The sequence below is a fragment of the Juglans regia genome, chromosome 3 (genome assembly GCF_001411555.2).
Source record: "Juglans regia cultivar Chandler chromosome 3, Walnut 2.0, whole genome shotgun sequence".
Taxonomy (NCBI): Eukaryota; Viridiplantae; Streptophyta; class Magnoliopsida; order Fagales; family Juglandaceae; genus Juglans; species Juglans regia.
Window position 1 is genome coordinate 16,306,846 of NC_049903.1, and position 21,327 is coordinate 16,328,172.

General features: G+C 39.8%; 1 protein-coding gene and 2 pseudogenes across 1 annotated transcript; 1 reads left to right on the forward strand and 2 right to left on the reverse strand.

Annotated features, from left to right (window-relative positions):
• Positions 1 to 1,372: 1,372 nt before the first annotated feature.
• On the forward strand, positions 1,373 to 2,146 carry LOC118347988. The gene has a single exon (XM_035688702.1). The coding sequence runs from the start codon at positions 1,373 to 1,375 to the stop codon at positions 2,144 to 2,146; it is 774 nt and encodes a 257-aa protein (XP_035544595.1).
• Positions 2,147 to 3,000: 854 nt separating this feature from the next.
• LOC108997745 lies at positions 3,001 to 17,179 on the reverse strand (annotated as a pseudogene).
• Positions 17,180 to 18,435: 1,256 nt separating this feature from the next.
• Positions 18,436 to 20,056, reverse strand: LOC118347916 (annotated as a pseudogene).
• Between the last annotated feature and the right edge of the window lie 1,271 nt (positions 20,057 to 21,327).

The window sequence follows — 21,327 nt, forward strand, 5'->3', positions numbered from 1 at the left end:
TTTGAGAAAACCGTGACAAAATTAAGGAACAGAAAATACACAAGAAAAGAAAAACATCATCTCAATTAATTTCTTTAAAACATAGAAAAATACAATCTTTCACTCTCACGAATCTGCAAAAGAAAACCCCATGGCAAATGATCCAAACGGAGCAACAAATCAAAATTACATACATTATTGATATTTTACTTCTGCAAAAGAATGAAACTTTCAATTTGACTATATCCCCCCCCAACTCAAATAAATGTAACAAATCAAAATAATAAATTTCTCTTCCACTTTTTTTTCATCTGTCCTCGGCCCTACACATGAATCCAAGATAAATTAGTAGCTTTTGTTTACCTCTTAACAATGCAGAACCCTCTTCTTCTTGCTCAAAGTGTTCTCGATCGTGAGGACAACTTTCCCAGGTTCATTGGTTCTGAAACTGTTGTGAATAGGTCCTTCCTGAGAGCTCATCTTCTAGGCCTTCTGCACAATGATAGTGTAAGAACCCTCATCGATCGGAATGAATTCCTCCTTGTAATTCACTTCCCAGCCCAAAACACTCAAATCCCAAACCAATGTGCTTCCAACCTACCACCATTTTTAATTAGCATTTATTTTTATCAAAGCTCCAAGCAACATCAATCCATGTTAACATCAAGAGTAAAAGAACCATATTTGGTACCTCCAATGCGGGTAACTCAATGGTTTTAGTTGATCCAACCTTCATTATGAGTTCTAAAGCCATGCCACCATCTTTGCCGGAGAACTCAAAATCGTTCTCCTTCTTGAAGCCGCCGTAGTTTTCTGGAATCTCCTCCATCAGAATGTACTTGTGCAATGAAGAATCGCGTTAACTTTGTCAGCTTCTAATGGGTAGGAAGTATGGCAACTGTCAACAATTTCTAGAATTTTCCCTTTTTTAGGATATCTCATATATTTTAGCCTACTTTAAAAGTGAGAAAGTTTCATGTAGTAAAAATTCTAATTATTTAATTTGAATTTGCTGGTTTAAATTTAAAAACTCCAGATAATAAAATAACCTAAGAATTATAGAGGATTTTAAAAATTAGATTTTGTATATAAAATATTAACCCACCTAATCTTTACTTAAATCGCAGAGTATTGAGCAACTTTGTCAATTGAACAATCAAGTTTTATCTCTTATTGATCCAAGTACTAAATGGTGGGACATTGCTAAAGTTAGAGCTCTTTTCAATCCAAATATTGTGGATGCTATTCTCAGATTGCGTCCAAGTCATACTGGAGTTGTAGATCATTGGATGTGGGAACATGAGAAGTCTGGATCTTTTTCTATCAAAAGTGCTTATAGATTCTTTAAACTTTCTTGGAATCAACGCATGGGGAATCCTCTAATGGGGCTTTGATGAAAAAATTCTGGACTGCTCTATGGAAGTTACAAGTCCCCCATAAGGTTAAGGTTTTTGCTTGGAGGGCGTGTAAAGACAGTTTATCAACCAAGGCCAATCTGATTAAGAGAAAACTGGACATTGAAGGGAAATGCAGTTTTTGTCAACATCCACTTGAGGATTTGAGGCATGTGTTGATATTATGCCCTTCCATCTATGAATTTTTGAGGAGTAGGTTTCTAGTTTTCCAAAATGGAGGCCAAATCAGCTCTTTTCTCACTGCTGCAATGGATATTTTATTCAAAGGCACTTCTGAGGAACTGGCTGATTTCTTCTTGATGGTTTGGGCTTTTTGGTTCAGAAGGAACAAGATGGTTCATAAACAGATTGCTTTACCACCTCAGCAAGTTATTGGCTTTGCTTTTACAAACAAATTGCATAGTGTTGTGGTTAGACATCAGCTAGGGCTTCATAGTTCTAAATACCTGGTGTACAGATGGTCAGCCCCTCCAGAAGACTCTCTTAAGCTAAATATTGATGGAGCTCTCTTTTTTTATTTAAACAAAGCTGGTATGGGTGTGGTTTTGAGGAACCATATGGGTGAAGTTCTTATGGCATCTAGTAGAGTGGAATCTGTTTTCTTGGAACCAGAACAAGTTGAAGCTGTGGCATTGTTGAGAGGCCTTCAATTGTGCATGCGTTTGGGTATTCCTAAGCTGATTATTAAAAGTGATTGTTTGTTCCTAGAAGAAGAGATTAACAGATCATCTGAGTCTAATGCAGCTATATGATTGACTGTAACAGAGGTAAAAGGTTTGATGCAAACTTTCCCTCAGTGCAGTATTCAGCATTGCAGCAGATTCACAAATGAGGCTACCCATAGACTTGCAAGACATGCCTGGTCCATTGAAGATATGTTTATTTGGTGGAATAGTATACCTTTTATCATTGAGAATGTAATTTTCATTGATCAACACTATTGTAACCTATCTCAAGGTGTTATGCCTTTATGAAATGAAGTTATTTTCTATCAAAGAAAAAATCGCAAGATCTCCATGCATAAAGTGGTACAATATTGGCAATAATGATCTGTGCTGACCATCATCTTCTTCTTCTTCTTCTTTTTAATTGTTTTCCCCTTCTCACTGGCTAGCTAGCAGTGCCCATCAATGTCAAAAATGCTGAAAACGAAAGCATTATTAGCTCCTATGACCGGAAATACTTTTCAAAGACTTTCAGCTTTTTAAAATCTCATAATTAATTAATTAGTAGTTGAGTATTGCTCATGTATTCATATATAACCAAATTATAAACAAACGGATCCAAAATATAATTGATATAAATAATTATGAGAAAGATTTGAACATGATAATCATGATCATGTCAGAAAATAAATATTGTTTTTGTATGACTCCATGAACATGCATGCCTCATTAATATAAATATATTTATATCTGTGAAATTTAACCAGAAAAATTTAGAATCCAGTGTGTGCGTGCGTGTGTGTGTATCCATATATAGCCATTAGCTGCGCATATTAAATGGAAGATCAATAGGTGAAAATAGGTAGAGAAAAAGGCGTTATCGCCAAGTACATGCAATCTTTAATTTAGAGATCATATAGATCTCTAAATATCACTACTAATCACCAAGATGAAAAAGCCGGAATGCTTTGTTCATTCCTGAAGAAATTAGTATGATCGATCATAGTCTTCACATGAACCAACCTGTTAATGTTTTTCTTGAAATATTTAGCACCTCATATACTTGCCCGTCTATAGCTTGTCTTGCCTTTGTTATTATTTTTTCCTATGTCAAGGTCCCTATAATTCATAGATGCAGCAGCTCTTGGAGATTTCGAAACATAGGCAGCCATGTAACTGTACAGCCTCCTGATCCAACTTATATGCCACTCAGATGCTGCAATTCCTTCATCTTCCCAATAGACCAAGTATTGGATTTTGTAGATATTACCAGCTCTATGGGGGAAAGGAATTGCAGACTCTGAAATTGCACTCATTTTCTACCCGTAGGGAGTAAAGATCAATAATGTTGTTTCTGCCACTTTCTCATAAAATCTCTCCCAAATCCCTTCCAAGCCAACTTCGGGAATAGGTTCCATCACATAGTCAGATTTTGCTTCGAAAAAAGGTCTTATTAGGGGAGTCCTGTTTAGTAGAACATCAAGGGATTCGCCACTTGGAAATCCGCCAAAGTATAGGATTGATTCAATCCAACTCATTTCAGTGCAATCTTCACTTACCAAACCCAGTTCAGGGAAGCTCTCTTGCATCACTGAAAGGAGATTATCTATCCCTCCGAGATACAAGGAACTAAATGAAGTTTGTATTGTCCTCCTTCCTTCTTGGCTTGAATTTGTTGAAGTTCATGCCCATGCCTGAGCAGTCCATAATGGCTGCTCAGCAAGTAACTGCATTTGCAGTTACCAATTGAATGCAAATTAAATGCATTCATACTGATATTTGCCTATAAATTGAGGGTCCGAGGGAGAGCCTGAGACACACCAAGGAAGAAGAGAAAAGAGAGAGAGCAAGGAGAGCTCTAAGAGAAAAGAAGAGAGTTGAGTTGAGTGGAGTGGAGTGTGATCCTCCTCCTCTGTAATGTTTTCTTGTATTCTAATATTTATTAGTGAAGCTATTTTTTGTGGATATAGGCAGTTGCCAAACCACGTAAAATTTTTGGTGTCACTGAGTGCATGGGTATGCTCTTTTATTTCCGCTTTTATTCATTTCGTTGTGTTGTTTTCCCCAACAAGTGGTACAAGAGCGATTACTGGAAGGAGTTTTTACAGAAAACTCATTTTTAGTGTGATGCTCAATTTGCAAATTTGAGCATACCACTGTATTTGTCTCATCGAGACAAGAAAAGTGGTGAAAACCAAAGGCCGAATGAACACCGCACGTGCCCCCACGCGCCTCCTGAAGATCGGAGAGTGAAGTCCACTCTCAACATGCGCCACACGCGCCAAGGAAAGGATCGAGCGCGTGACCCCATGCGCACCAAGCGCCACACGAGCTCTAGAGAAGTATTTGCGCATGATGTCCACGTGTTTCACACTCTACTGACCATTGAAAGGCGCGTGACTTCCACGCGCCTAGGCATTTTTCGCTCGCCACACACTGCACGCGCGACACAGTTCTTGTTTTGGTTTTTTGCTCATCCTTGTGCTATTTGAGTCCGATTTTGATGAAACAAGACTCATTTCCAACAAAATCAGGCTTTCCAGACACAATGGTGTTGTTCATTTTGCAATATTCTACATCAAAGATCCTATACTTGCATTTTGTATTTAGAATCAGTCTAAATCCATGGAGGATTCAGCATCAGAGGCCATGATAAAGCTAACTACCTCAAACTACAATCTTTGGAGACCTCAGATAGAGGATCTCTTGAACTGTAAAGATCTGTCTGACCCCCTAGAAAATGAAGAGAAGAAGCGAAATGAATATACGGATCAAGTGTGGAATAAGATGCATAAGAAGACTATCGGTCAGATCAGGCAATGGATCGACCATAGTGTCTTTCACCATGTGGCCCAAGAGACAGATGCATATAACCTTTGAAAAAAGTTAGAAGATATGTATCAAGCTAAGACTGCTCGAGACAAGACCCTCTAGATAAGACGACTTGTTAACTTGAAGTTGAAGAGTGACACCTATGTTGCCGAGCGCTCTAGCGAGTTTCAAAACATTGTTAAGCAGCTCGAGTCCGTTAAGTTGAATCTTGGCAATGAAGAACAAGCTCTGCTACTTCTCAATTCATTACCAGATAGTTGGGAGACGCTAGTGGTCTCCCTAATTAACTCTACTCCAAATGGTAAACTTACCATGACGATGGTTAAGGATGCCTAGTTCAATAAGGAGGCCAAACGAAAGGAGATGAGCATGAATCAGTCTCATGTCCTTGTCACCGAGAGTAGAGAAAGGCCTCAAGGTAATGATAGAGGGAGAAGTGGAGGCAGAAACAGAGCGAAGTCTCAACCAAGTGGAAAGTCCAACAATAGCAGGAACCAGTAGACGGGTAACATGAAGTGTTACCATTGTGGCAAAGAATGCCACATGAGGAAAAATTGCCGCAAGTTTTTAAGGGAGCAAGGTCAAAGCAGTAAGCTAGAGAAAGAAGATGGTGAAACTCTGGTCACTCTTTTGGGAGATGTGGCGATGCTCTCCACCAGTGACGAGACGTGTCTGCATGTCGCAAGCCACAATGTTGAGTGGGTGGTAGACATAGCAGCATCATACCACACCACTTCCCATAGTGAATTTTCACTCATACAAAGTAGGAAACTTTGGTACGGTAAGGATGGGGAACGCCAGTTCCTCGAAGATCGTGGGAGTTGGCGAAGTGAAAATAAAAACCAACATTGGTTGCACCATGGTGTTGAATGATGTTTGACACATTCCTGACCTTCGGCTTATCCTGATTTCTGGAATTGCCCTTGATCGACATGGCTATGATAGCTATTTCAGCAAAGGCACTTGGAAGCTGTCACAAGGTGCCATAGTTGTCGCCCGATGACATATTTGTGGTATGTTGTACAACACCCATGTGAAGATCAGTTATCATAACCTCAATGTAGTGGAAGACGAGGCATCACAGAATCTGTGGCACAAGAGACTCGGACACATGGGTGAAAAAGGGGTTGGATACGCTTGTTAAGAAGGCACTCATCAAAGTTGCCAAAGGAACAACGTTAAACCCTTGTGAGTACTGTTTGTTTGGCAAACAGTGCAGAGTCTCGTTTAATTCCTCTACAAAGAGAGGATCAGAGTTGTTGAGTTTGGTACACTCTGATGTATGTGGTCCTATGGAAGAAGTGTCATTGGGAGGTAATAGATATTTCATGACATTCATTAATGATGCTTCACGAAAGGTTTGGGTATAGTCTTCTAGTACTTCAAGAGTTTCCACACCCTAGTGGAAAGAGATACAGGAAAGAAGTTGAAGTGCCTACGAACAAACAATGGAGGAGAATATATTTCCAAAAGGTTCGCTGCATATTGTGCTAATTACGGTATTCGACATAAGAAGACGGCCTCATATACCCCTCAACACAATGGTTTAGCCAAAAGATTGGCTCAGACCATCATGGAAAGAACAAGATGCATGCTCAGTATGACCAAGTTACCAAAGCCATTCTGGGGTGAAGTTGTTCGTGCTGCCTGGTACCTGATCAACAGATCAACTTCTGCACCATTGGAATTTGAAGTTCCTGAGAAGGTTTGGACTAGAAAAGATGTCTCTTACTCTCACCTGAGAGTGTTTGGGTGCAAAGTCTTTGCACACATATCCAAAGAGCTTAGACAGAAGCTCGATGTCAAGTCAACTCCATGTATCTTTGTTGGATATGGAGGTGAAGAATTGGGATACAAGTTATGGGATTCAATGACAAAGAGAATTGTCAGAAGTAGGGACGTTGTGTTCCATGAAAACCAGCACATAGGAACTGAAGCTTCCTCACCATCAAGAGAGCTTAGTTCCTATACTCCAAATCCTGCACCATTACAGTTTGCCACAGATAATGAGGGTGTGCAGGATCTAGATCCAGAAGCAGAAGAAGAAGCTCAGGGTGTTGAGCAGGGGGAGCAAGAATCCTCTCCACCAGAAGCTGGTGTACCACCACAGATGTTAGATAGTGATGAACCTCCTTTGGTTGATGAAGCTCAACCAAGAAGATCGGCAAGATGCTGCCTACTGATTCCGTCTAAGAGATATCCGGAATTAGACTATATTTTGCTTATTGATGAGAGGGAGCCAGTGAGCTTCCAGGAAGTTCAAACTCATGCTGATAGAAGCGTATGGGTGCAGGCAATGCAAGAAGAGATGAGCTCTTTGCATAAAAATCAGACTTATGAGTTGGTGAAACTTCCTGAATGAAATAAAGTCTTAAAGAACAAATAGGTGTTCAAGTTGAAGAGAGATGGTCTTGAAAGCTGATAAAGCACAAGGCCAGATTGGTTGTCAAAGGATTCCAATAGAAGAATGGAATCGACTTTGACAAGATATTTTCTCCGGTGGTGAAGATGATGTTAATCCAGATTGGTTGCCAGCTTGAATTTGGATCTCGAACAGATGTGTGATACCCTGCTCCTTCCTTCTTACGTACGCTTCTTCTTTCTGATGTATGTTTCGTCTTGATGACGTAAGCAAATCCCGAAGGCAGAGATTATGTGATCATCTGCCCTTCTGTTTAGCGACTGCGAGACTCGTCATGCGTGTCGAACCATGATGGTGTGCCTCAAAAGATATCGTGTGACTTCTAGGGCACGCCCAGTGTTTTAAATATGCTAGAAATATTTATAAGGAGTATTTCCAGTATTATTGAATTAAGATTTTATCTTAAATACGACAATCATAATATTCTTGAAGAGCTCCAAAAATATTATAATGGTCGGAAATCATTTTAATATTATTATTATAATGATTTCAATTATTTAAGATATTATGAAATTTAAATTATGTTGAAAGCTTTTATTAATTAAATGGTTTATCTTTTTAAATATGTTAAGTTAGACTTCATCATTTTATTAATGATGAAGAATATTATTTTATAAACTAAAGTTAGTTTAAAATAATATTCTACCTTAATTCCTCTAAGTGCTTTTAATTAAGTTAACGTTTACGCATTTTCAAATCAGTATTTTAATTCCTCATCGTTAGATCGTTGCGTAGACCCCAAGACGAAGGGACTGGGTTAAATACCCTGACCCCCTCTCTTTCCCCCTAATTTTCCCCGTAGCTCTCTCTCTCCTCCCTCTCTCCTTCGGCGTACGTAGTATGCAGCGTGCGTCTCCCATGCCGAAGCATCCTTCCTCCAGACCGGCGCCGCCGTGCGCCGCCAGCTCTCACCGCCGGCACCATTCGCCTCCTCTCCCTCCGGCGAGCCAATCCAAGCTAGCCTCTCTCTCCCACGCTCTCTCTTCCTTTCCCTTGGAAGTGCACCGCTCCCACGGTGACCTCCCCTCCCACTAGCCATCATCCTCTACCAAAGCCAGCCCCTGTTACACAGCCCTCCCTCTCCATCCATGGCAAGTACCCGAAATGGGCCTCTAACCCATTTCCTCACCGTGCACGGCCGTACGCGGCACCCACGACCACCGAACGACGCCATGGACCTCCTCTCCCCTTCCCCTTCCTCTTCCACTTGACCCAAGGTCCATAGCCTCCCCGTGATCCACCACACGAGGCCCCTCCCAACACACTGGTTTTACACTGTGCACCGCCACCCACAGCTGGTAACCACCACCTCCAGCCTCCTCAGGCCGCCACCAAGCCAACCCAACCTCCCACGGCCCAGATCTGCCACCCACGAAAGCACACTCTCTCTCACTCTCCCACGGCTTCTCCTCCACTGTATGGCCAGATCCGCCACCGTGAGCCACCGTGGCGCCACCTCGACGCCACCACGAGATCCACCGCACCTCCCTTAGCTGAGCCCTAGGTCCAAACCACCACTTTATATGGTGGGTAACCACTGCACGTGATGGACAGTCACTGCACGTGATTGGCCGCCACTGCACACGGCTAGAGCCGCTGTGTTATGCCCCTCACCGCCATCACAAGGCCACCACGAGCCCTTCCAAGACCACACCTAGATATCTAAACGCCTAAACAGTCACCGTACGTGGTTTAGCCACCACGTACCACCCTTCCGAAGTCTTCGACCGTGACGATCAACAAGCAACGCACGGGTTATCCCGTCGATGGTATAACTCTCTATCCCTCGTATTAATGTTGGATATTGATTAGTTGACTAGGTTGTGGTGTTGTGTAACGAAGTGTTGGGCACTCTATGTAGTGAAGTGTTGGGCTTGTCTGTGTTGTATGGAGGTGTATTGTGCCGTGTAGTGTAATGTGAAGTGTTGGACGTAATTGGGAAGTGTGCTGTGAAGTGTTGTGGACTGTGCCATGTAGTGTGGTTGGGGAATATATGCTGTATTGGTGACGTGGCAGATGAAATGGGAATTGTACACGCTGGGTGTACTTTGTGTGTGGCATAATGTGAGGTAAGGAGAGTATATGTAAAATATACCCTCTTGGCATATTGTGGAACGGGATGAGTACGAGTGGAATGTACTCAGTGGCGTAGTGCGTGTAAAAGGAGTACACGTGGAGTGTACTCTATGTGTTGGAGTGATGCACCATATGGCGGATATGCCATAATGGTGATGTGCCGTAATGTGGAACGGGAAGAGTACACGCTGAGTGTACTCTGTGTGGGGTATGGTATATGAAGGGAGTACATGTGGAATGTACACCGTATGACGGGGTGATGCACTATATGGGGAGTAAGCCATAATGGTGATGTGGCGTGTTGTATATGTGTGGAGTATAAGTGGAATGTACTCCATGTGATGGTGAGATGCACCATATGGCATGTATGCCATAGTGGTGATGTGGCATAACGTGCATGGAGTATATGCAGAGTGTATTCCATGTAATGGAGTGATGCATCATATGGCGGATATGCCATAATGGTGATGTAGCAGGATGTGTATGAATGGAGTACATGTGGAATGTACTCCATTTGATGGGTGATACACCATGTGGCGGATATGCCATAATGGTGATGTGGCGTAATGCATGTGGATGGAGTACACAAGGAGTGTACTCCATGTGATATAGTGATGTACCATATGGCGGGTATGCCATAGTGGTGATGTGGCGTGGTATGTATGAAGGGAGTATACGTGGAGTGTACTCCACGTGGCAGCGACACTCCGTGTGGCGTGTCGTAGAGATAAGGATGGTTAAGTGATCAATGGGCGTGGAACATGATGGGTAGTCTCGGGAACTGTGGAACAGTGTCCCGAAATAGTTATGGCAAAGCCTGTAGTCTAAGGTGATTGGTGTCACCATGATGGACAGAACAAGTATAAGAGTGCGCAGCGGAAGCATGACTGAGGAATGTCACGAAGTGACATGACTACTGACAGTTGTGCTTGTGATGGGCGAAGTAGTGGAACAAGTGTAAGAGTACGCAGCGGAAGCATGACTTGGCAACGTCACGAAGTGACGTCGTTATTGGAAGTCATGCTTATGATGGATGAAGTGCTAGAGTGTAGGAATGGCGTAAAAGGAACGTGACGAGATGTCACGATGTGATGGGAGTACGCGAGAAACCGTACTAGTGATGAGTCAGGAGTTGACGTAGCAGAATGTTGGGTAACGCGACAAGGTCACAGTGTAGCTCTAGAGCAATCTCGGGCTATGTGACGTGACATAAGGCGTAGTTGTGAATGGAGTCTTGTCGTGTTAAGTGTTGGGATGAACTGTCAAAAGGTACGGGTAGCGTGAAAAGTCATGCTAGCCTGGTTAAGAGAAGATTGGTATCGGAGTATGGCTCTTGTCCCTACGAGCAGATGATCAACATGTTATATGTTGATCTTAGGTGATAAATGGGTAAGGCACATGTGTAACATGGTGAGACACATGTGTCGGACGGATTCACCATATGTAACGTGTAATCTGTCATGAGCATAGTTTCACGGTGCTTAAGCCTTAGAGTTGGCTTAGAGCCGTGTGGCTTGTATGGATGGGAATGAGGATTTAGTGTGGGCTAAGATGCATAAAGGTAGTGACGGGCGTATTATTTAGGATTGGGATGCGTGATTCTAAGGTGAAACATGGGTTCACTTTAGTGGATGAGCACTCGAGACAAGACTTTGAGTTGGAAGATATGGTGACCGTAAGTGGTCTCCGAAGGGTTTAACATAGTAAAGGGCACGTAAGTGCATGGGATAGAAGGAGAGTGTTCTAAGTGATGTGTAGTTCTATTTATAGTTGAAGTTGCTTATGCATTAGATAGAGAATGACGCTATGGTATGTGTATGCATGTAGGTTGCCATCTGACAAGTACATAAATGGACTAAATGACATGCAAGTAGCATGGAGTCCAGGTAAGTGTTACGTTCATACTCTTCTAGAGTCTTTATAAGATAAAAGAAAATGAAAACGAAAGCTTTTCCTTTATGACGCTTTAAGAAAAGATGAAAAACGTTTTACGAAAGAAAATGCTAAGTGCTCAAAGTTATAAGTATGTACGACCCCTCCTTGGCAGCCCCTTTTTACGCAACCAAAGTATTAATTGTACGCATGTGAATAGATGACTATACGTTGTATCTATTGTATGTATTTTCTAAGAAAATCTATAAACTGATGAAGATGCATGAAGGGCATGACAACGGATGCTTTTATGGATCCTACGAACCGACGCTCTCATCTGGGCAACGAGGTGACACTCATGGATGCCATGATTGATGACATTCAAGGTGACGCTTATGGATGCCACGAAAGCTGACGTTTAAGCCCATGTATGTTTTGAAATGAAGTTTTCCACGAACGAACTGTTAAAGAAAGGATAAGACTGAAAGACAAAAAGACCACTTTCGGGCTTACTCCCCAAACTATATGTTTTCATGAAAAGAAATGTTTTCTCAAGAAAAGAAATGACTGTTAAATGAAAGAAAGAAATGAACGAAAGCTCCAGCTCTTTCGAGCTGACATGAACGAATGAATGAATGAATGAAAAGCAAGAAAAAAAGAAATAAAAGCATGAATGTATGAAGATACGTAACGGCCACATGAATGAATGAAAAGGGTACCAATGAATGGGCAGATTACAATGCCGGGTAAGTAGTACTGGAAGTACACCTAGTACTGCCCCTTATGGAAGGGATTCCCAACCCGTGGCCACGGGCGAAATCCAGGTCCAAAGGAAGACCGCTAACCCCAAACACACGGGGCATAATAGTGTGTACTGGCCTATGAAAGTGATAAGAACGAATGGATGTATGCATGCATGTACGAATGCACGTATGCACGAACCTTTAAGAAATGAAGGCACTAATGGGAGACACGTTTTAAAGAAAGGAAAGCCTTTTAAAAAGAAAAGTTTCATCCAGTGACGTTTTCAAAAGAACGCACGTATGCACACATAAACAAGCACGAACTCTTGAAGAAATGAAGGCACTGACAGGAGAAACGTTTTACGAAAAGGATGCCCATGTTTAAAAGAGAAAAACCCCATCCAATGAAGTTTTCAAACGAATGCATGTAAGCACGTATGCATGCACGTAATAGTATGTACTACTGATGAATGCATTAATGAAAACCTATGTTGCTATATTTTAACTGTATGAAATAATGCTTACGAGTCTTCGACTCATTTTAGTTTTTATGTATGTCCCTCCCCCCACAGGAACTGTATGATCAGGATGGACACGGCCCATGGGGAAGAGCACGGAAGTCTAGGCACGAGTTTTAAACATAAGAGAGGCCTTTTTATTGTAAAATCAATGTTTTCCGCTGTAAACCTCTTTTATTACCGAAGCACATTTTATTTTATAAACGTGGAGTCGTGCACCCTGGGTATGCAAGTGAAAAGTTTTAAATTCGATGGTAATTCCCATCGTCCTTTTATAAAAATATTTTGAAAAAAGTCTCACCACAAGGACAAGCGTTACATAGCTGGTATCAGAGTAAAGCCCAGGTTATGCTAGACTCTATAGTGTTCTTTTCAAAAAATAAAAGAGAGAAAATCTTTTTCTAAAGAGAAACTTTTTTCCAATGAAAGAAAACTTTTTCAAGGAAAGAAAACTTTTGAAAAGAGAGAATTGCACGTGAAGGAAAAATCTAGACTGACGTCTTCCCAAGGCATGTCTGGTCCTGTAGTAAGTACAAGAATGTATTTTTATTCTTATGTTTTGATGTTTTCAAAGTATGACCTAATGAACGCATGCATGTCAGATTGGCAACTAGAAGGAGGTAGTCATGATAAATGCATAGAATGTTAAAGGTATCAGAGACTAAGCATAGTTAGAGAATAAGGAATGAATGGTGGAACGTTAGGACATGCAGCAATAGCTGCATGCTAATTAAGGAACGGATTTGAAATGTTAGGAAGACTGTAATGGTTAAGAATCGCATGAACGACCATGAACTAAGCTAGGACTGAAACGTAAAACGAGATGGTGACTTTAAGAATGTCAGAATGGAAGGTACGAGCGCTACATGATGGATGGACTCGAGTACATCAGACAGACTTTACGCATGTCGATGGAGGAACGACAAGACGTGATTGAGATGCTGAAAGTGCGCAAACATGCGTAAAGACAACGCGAGGACACGTATGACCAGATCTATAATAAAAATGAACAAATTCCGTAAAATACTGCACAAAATTCTTAGAACACTAAGCAAATTCCTAGAGCACTAAGCAAATCCCTAGAACCTTAAGCAAATTTCGAGGACGAAATTTTATTTAAGGTGGGAAGATTGTAATACCCTGCTCCTTCCTTCTTATTTACACTTCTTCTTTCTGATGTATGTTTCGTCTTGATGATGTAAGCAAATCCCGAAGGCAGAGATTATGTGGTCATCTGCCCTTCTGATTAGCGACTGTGAGACTCGTCATGCGTGTTGAACCATGATGGCGTGTCTCAAAAGATATCGTGTGACTTCTAAGGCACGCCTAGTGTTTTAAATATGCTGGAAATATTTATAAAGAGTATTTCCAGTATTATTGAATTAAGATTTGATCTTAAATACGACAATCATAATATTTTTGAAGAGCTCCAAAAATATTATAATGGTCGGAAATCATTTTAATATTATTATTAAAATGATTTCAATTATTTAAGATATTATGAAATTTAAATTATGTTGAAAGCTTTTATTAATTAAATGGTTTAATCCTTTTAAATATGTTAACTTAGAATTCATCATTTTATTAATGATGAAGAATATTATTTTATAAACTAAAGTTAGTTTAAAATAATATTCTACCTTAATTCCTCTAAGTGCTTTTAATTAAGTTAACGTTTACGCATTTTCAAATCAGTATTTTAATTCCTCATCATTAGATCGTTGCGTAGAACCCAAGACGAAGGGACTGGGTTAAATACCCAGACCCCCTCTCTTTCCCCCTCATTTTTCCCGTAGCTCTCTCTCTCCTCCCTCTCTCCTTCGGCGTACGTAGTACGCAGCTTGCGTCTCCCATGCCGAAGCATCCTTCCTCCAACCCGGCGCCGCTGTGCGCCGCCAGCTCTCACCGCCGGTACCATTGGCCTCCTCTCCCTCCTGCGAGCCCATCCACGCCATCCATGAGTTTTAAACGTAAGAGAGGCCTTTTTATTGTAAAATCAATGTTTTCCGCTGTAAACCTCTTTTATTACCAAAGCACATTTTATTTTATAAATGTGAAGTCGTGCACCCTAGGTATGCAAGTGAAAAGTTTTAAGTTGGACGGTAATTCCCGTCATCCTTTTATAAAAATATTTTGGAAAAAGTCCCACCACAAGGACGGGCGTTACAAGATGGATATGATGACAGCCTTTCTCCATGGAGATTTAGAGGAGGAAATCTATATGGAACAACCAGAAGGGTTTGAAGCTCTAGGGAAAGATCACTTAGTCTGCAAGCTAAAGAAGAGTTTATATAGCCTCAAGCAAGCGCCGATGCAATGGTACAAGAAGTTCGACTCATTCATGATGAGTCATGGTTACAAAAGACTTGTTGCAGATCAGTGTGTCTATGTTCGAAGATTACAGGATGAAAAGTTTGTCATACTACTTCTTTACATTGATGATATGTTAATCATTGGTGATGATAGGTCCATGATTAACAAACTAAAAAAGGAACTATCCAAGTCCTTTGACATGAAGGACTTAGGCCCAGCACATCAACTTTTGAGCATGAAGATTGTTCGTGATAGGAAAGCCAAAGGGGTGTGGCTATCACAACAAAAATATGTTGAACGGGTTATCAAATGTTCCAACATGGGAGATGCTAAGCAAGTCAATACTTCACCTGCTAACCACTTCAAATTGAGCAAGAGCTTGTGTCCTTCTTCAAAGTAGGAAGCCTGATGTATGCAATGGTTTGTACTAGACCAGATATTGCTCATGTTGTAGGCATGGTGAGCAGATTCCTTTCAAATCCAGAAAATGATCATTGGGAAGCAATCAAGTGGATTCTCAGGTACCTAAAAGGTACATTGAAGATGTGCTTGTGTTTTGGAGGAGCTAAACCAGTTTTGGAAGGCTATACTGATTCAGATATGGCAGGAGATCTAGATAGCAGGAAATCTACTTCGGGATTTCTCTTCACCTTTGCAGAAGGAGCTGTCTCTTGGCAATCCAAATTGCAGAAGTGTGTTGCTTTATCTACAACAGAGGCAGAATACATTGCCGCAACGGAGACTGGAAAGAGATGTTATGAATGAAACATCTTTTCCAAGAACTAGGGGTTAGTTAAGAAGACTACAAAGTAGTGTGAAAGTCAAAGTGCTCTAGACTTGAGCAAGAATTCAATGTATTATTCCCGCACCAAGCATATTGATATCCGCTATCATTGGATATGTGAAGCGATGGAACAACAACTGTTGAAGCTTGTGAAGATCCATATGAAAGAGAGTCCAGCAGACATGCTGACGAAGGTGGTTACAAGTGAGAAGCTTGAGTTATGCAAAGACATAGCTAGAATGGATAGCATCTAGGTAGATGGACATGGAAGGGGAGAATTGTTGAAGTCCAAGCCCATGCCTAAGCAATCCACAATGGCTGCTCAGCACTCAGCAGGTAACTACATTTGCAGTTACCAATTGAATGCAAATTAAATGCATTCGTACTGATATTTGCCTATAAAATGAGGTTCCCAGTGAGAGCCTCAGACACACCAAGGAAAAAGAGAAAAGAGAGAGAGCTAGGACATCTCTAAGAGAAAAGAAGAGAGCTGAGTTGAGTGAAGTGTGATCCTCCACTTCTGTAATATTTTCTTATGTTCCACTATTTATTAGTGAAGCATTTTTCTGTGGATGTAGGCAGTTGCCGAATCATGTTAAATTCTTAGTGTCACTAAATGCATGGGTGCGCTCCTTTATTTCCGTTTTTATTCATTCCACTGTGTTGATTTCCCGAACAGAATTGGCACCAGTTAACACAACGTGAATGAATAGATCTTCATGAACTTTGTTTGCAACATGTTGCACCGATAAACAAGCTTGGTTGCATTTTGTTCCAAGTTCCTATTAACTGTGAATACAGTCACGGTTGATGGAACATGAACCAGCTTGATTTTCCATGCAACAATGATTCCAAAACTGGACCCACCACCTCCTCGAATGGCCCAAAACAAATCTTCCCCCATGGATTTTCTGTCAAGGATTCTACCCTTGACATCAATCATTTGTGCGTCAATAATATTATCTGCAGCAAGGCCGTATTTGCGCATCAAGGTGCCATACCCTCCCCCACTAAAGTGTCCATGCCAATACCCACAGTCGGGCAAACTCCTGCCAGTAAGCCAAAATTTATACTTTTCTCCGCAATCCTATAATAAACTTCACCAATAATGGCTCCGGATTCAACACAAGCCATGCCATTTTCTGCATCAACACTGATTGATCAAAGATTTATCATATCGATTATGAGAAATGGAACATCAGATACATAAGGAAGGCCCTCATAATCATGACCATCGCTTCTAACTCTGCTTTGCAGGCCATGCTTTTGGGAACAATTAATGGCTGCTTGAATTTGGGAGACATGCGATGGTGTAACAATGACTAGAGGTTTCAGGGTGGCAGGTGTTGAGAATCTAGGATTTTGTATGGAGAATTCCAATACAGGAATTGGCGGGGGTGTAAATGACTAGATAAATTGACATGAGGAGGTGGAGTTTCCAGCACGAAGGGTCAGGCATTGAAGGAAGGCTTCATTAGTGTGAGCCGATTAATTAGTTGCCCATAAAAATGAGAAAAAAGTAAAAACAAATTCAAGCGCTGATGTCCTAAGAAACTTCATTCTTGTCTTTGTTTCTGCGCTAGAAATTGGATGCGAGCTTCAATATTTATTGTGTTATGAGGAGGATCCGCTGCTTGTTTAAGACTTGGAAATTTAATGTACGTGAACGTTACGGCGGTATTATCTTTTGCAATTTGTATTTTCTAAGGTTAATTTGCAGACCATTCCAACATCCAGATTGGAGAGATGAATCGCCACATGCAAGAAATTAAATTGGCCGGAACAGAGAAAATTCGAAGCTAGCGTACGTCTGCTAGTAGTAAAGTCCAAATTGCATGGCAACTTTCACAATATTGAACTTTGACCATGCAACTTGTCACTTTTCTTCACCAAATTTCTTGTGTAAATTTTGGATTCTTTCTAAATATTCATACATACATACATACGTGTATATATCTATGTATATATATATGCATACATATATAAATGATATAGATAGATCACACACAGACACGTGTGGATATAATATCAATAATAGCCATTACAAGAAAACAATTTATTTATAGTCGGTTATTTTTTACAAAAATGATTATTTCCTGCTAAAATAAGTTAATTTGTTTTCATAACAAATAATCATTCTCGTCTTAAATAATCCGTTATAAATGCTCGTTTTGATTCTACTTAAGGACTTTATTAATTTTAAAGTAGTTGATCTCGTACGGCCTTTCCTTTAAGAAGAAGCTACTAAATTAATATATTTTAATTGACAATGCTTTAATTTAAAATTCTAGATAGTAAAATACCCTCAAGTATATATAGCTATATAGAGCTCGTATTTTTATCTAAAATTATTTTTGTATATATCAAATTATAAGCCACCTAATCATTTATCTAAATCGCAATTAATTTATCCATAGAAATATATTGGACAATGATTGTGGATTTTTTCCGCCTTCTGCTGCCCATATGTCAAATTTTTTGTTGAAAAGGAAAGCATTTTTTAAATATTATATATAATGGAGCTAAGACCTCGTTGATAATGATATAAAATGAGATGAGATAAAATGATTTTAGATAAGTTAAATAAAATATTATTTTTAATATTATTATTATTTTAAAATTTATATATATATATATATCATTGGCAGGTTATATGCCTCAATTTGTGGAAGCCCTTTTATTTTACAATGCACATAAAATATCGATATATATGGCCTTTACGATATGTGCTTATTACATGGAATAATAGGTAAAACATGATAGAGGGAGGATTTATTGTTGAGTACAATATCTTCTGTAATTAAGCATCTTTAAAATCACCTCTCACCAGGATGAAAGAGCCGGGATGCTTTGTTCATTCCTGAAGAAATTAGTGGGATCGACCATGGTCTTCACATGAACCAACCTGTTAAAGTTGCTCTTGAAATATTTAATACCCCATATACTTGCCCGTCTATTGCTTGTGTTGCCTTCCTTGCTATTTGTTCCTATGTCAAGGTCCCTATAATTGATGTATGCAGCTCTTGGAGATTTTGAAACATAGGCAGCCATGTAACTGTAAAGCCTTCTGATCCAACTTATATGCCTCTCGGATGCCGCACTTCCTTCTTCTTCCCAATACACCACGTGTAGGATTTTGTAGATGTTACCAACTCTATGTGGGAAAGGAATTGCAGATTCCGAGATTTCACTCATTCTGCCCCCATACGGAATCAACATCAAACTTGCTTCCTCGGCCTCTTTTTGGTAAAACCTCTCCCAAATCCCTTCCAAGCCAACTTATGGAATAGGTTCCATCACGTAGTCAGATTTTGCTTTGAAAAAAGTTGATCTTGTTAGAGGAGTCCTGCTTAGCAGTACATCCAAGGATTCCCCACTTGGAAACCCGGCGAAGTAGAGGGTAGATTCAATCCAGCTCATTTCAGTGCAATCTTCTCTTACCAAACCCAGTTCTGGGAAGCTTTCTTGCATCAATGAAAGGAGATTATCTATCCCTCCGAGATACAAGGACATAAATGAAGCTTGTATTGTTCTCCTCCCTTCTTGGCTAGAATTGGCACCAGTTAACATAACGAGAATGAATAGGTCTTCATCAAGCTTGTCTGCAACATATTGCCACCGATGAACAAGCTTGGTTGCATTTTGTTCCAAGTTCTTATTAACTGTGAATACAGTCACAGTTGATGGAACATGAACCAGCTTGATTTTCCATGCAACAATGACTCCAAAGCTGGCCCCTCCACCTCCTCGAATGGCCCAAAATAGATCTTCTCCCATGGATTCTCTGTCAAGGATTCTGCCCTTAACATCAATCATTTGGGCGTCAACAATATTATCTGCAGCAAGGCCATATTTGCGCAGCAAGGTGCCGGACCCTCCCCCACTGAAGTGTCCACCAACACCCACAGTCGGGCACATTCCCGCCGGAAATCCAAAGTTTCTACTTTTCTCGGCAATCCTATAGTAAACTTCACCGATGGTGGCACCGGCTTCAACCCATGCAGTGCCATTTTCTACATCAACATTGATTGAACGAAGATTTATCAGATCGATTATGACAAATGGAACATAAGAAACATAAGAAAGGCCCTCCAAATCATGACCACCGCTTCTAACTCTTATTTGCATGCCATGTTTTTGGGAACACTTAATGGTTGCTTGAATTTGGGAGACATGCAATGGCGTAATAATTACTAGAGGTTTCGGGGTGGCAGGTGTTGAGAATCTAGGATTTTGTATGGAGAATTCCAATACAGATGAATATGAGGAATTGGCGGGGGTGTAAATGACTTGAGAAATTGAGGAGGTGGAGTTTCCAGCATGAAGGGTCAGGCATTGAAGGAAGTCTTCATGAGTGTGAGCCGAAGTTGCCCATGAAAATGTGAAAAGAAGTGTAATAACAAATGGAATAAGCACTGAAGAGCTAACGGGCTTCATTTTTGTTTGTGTTTCTGTGCTGAAATCAGGATGCGGGCGTCCTTATTTATAGTGTTGAATACTTGGAAATTAATGTGAAAACTGTGCGTACAATGGTGCTTATAACAGCTGTTGCATATAACGTACATATTTTTTAACTTTGCAGGAAACCATTCCATCATGCATCCAGCTGATTGGCCAGGGAAAAATCACGAATTCCCACAAGAAATTTCGTACACGTTGTAAAGTCCAAATTGCATGGCGATTTGACAACATAGAACTTTGACAAACGTGTCTCAAAACTTGCCAACAAAACAAGACCGACGGCAAAACCAGTCCAGGTTCACCAGTTCATGAGGCCACAGCTTCACAAAGCGAGGCCATCACATTTCATCACATTTAACTATTATATTTTTTTAAAATTTTTATATAAAATATAATAAATAATTTAATTTTATTAAATATTAAAATAATAATATTAAAAAATAATATTCTAATAATATTTTATTAAACTTTTAATTTTTATATAAAATCATCTCATCTCATTTCACTATACAAATCCTACCTAAAAAGGACATTACCATCTTAATTTCTTTCCTTTTATTATTATTATTGTTTTTAAAGGATTACCATCTTAATTTCAAACTAACCCGGTACCTGTCGTAAAATTAAGTTTAAAATAGTAATTAATTATAAATCATTTTTTTGCTGAATTATCTATTATTATTAATTACGCTGGTCATTCAAAGAGATCAACAATCTCTGTCTTTGCTAATTAGGATTTTGACATCATGTACGTTTGAAGCGTAATTCCGCGTGCATGGATCTTTCACTTTCATCAATCTTATTAAAAGTTAGTAAAATGATAAGTACACAACCGGCCTTTTTTATAATCATATTTTAAATAAATGAATTTTTTATAAAATAATTATAAAATATTATACTCTTGCAAAAATACCTTTATTTTAAATCATGATTATGAAAAGAGTAATACTACTTATCATTCATGTTCTCATCATCCCATAATGTACTAGCATTAGATGATTAGATTATTTATTAGATTTTATTTATAAATCTATTATTTAATGTAATATCATGGGATGATCATGAGAAAATGAATGATGAGTAGAGTTTTTCTTATGAAAATGATTGTGCTTATTGTTACTGAAATCATGATGAGTTTTATATGACTTCTAGAATGCTTAAAAAAATAAATAGGAGAAAGTCATCTCAAAGCATTTTTACTGTAATACCCAGCCCCTGAAACCCAAGCCCAGACAGTGTGGAAGCCC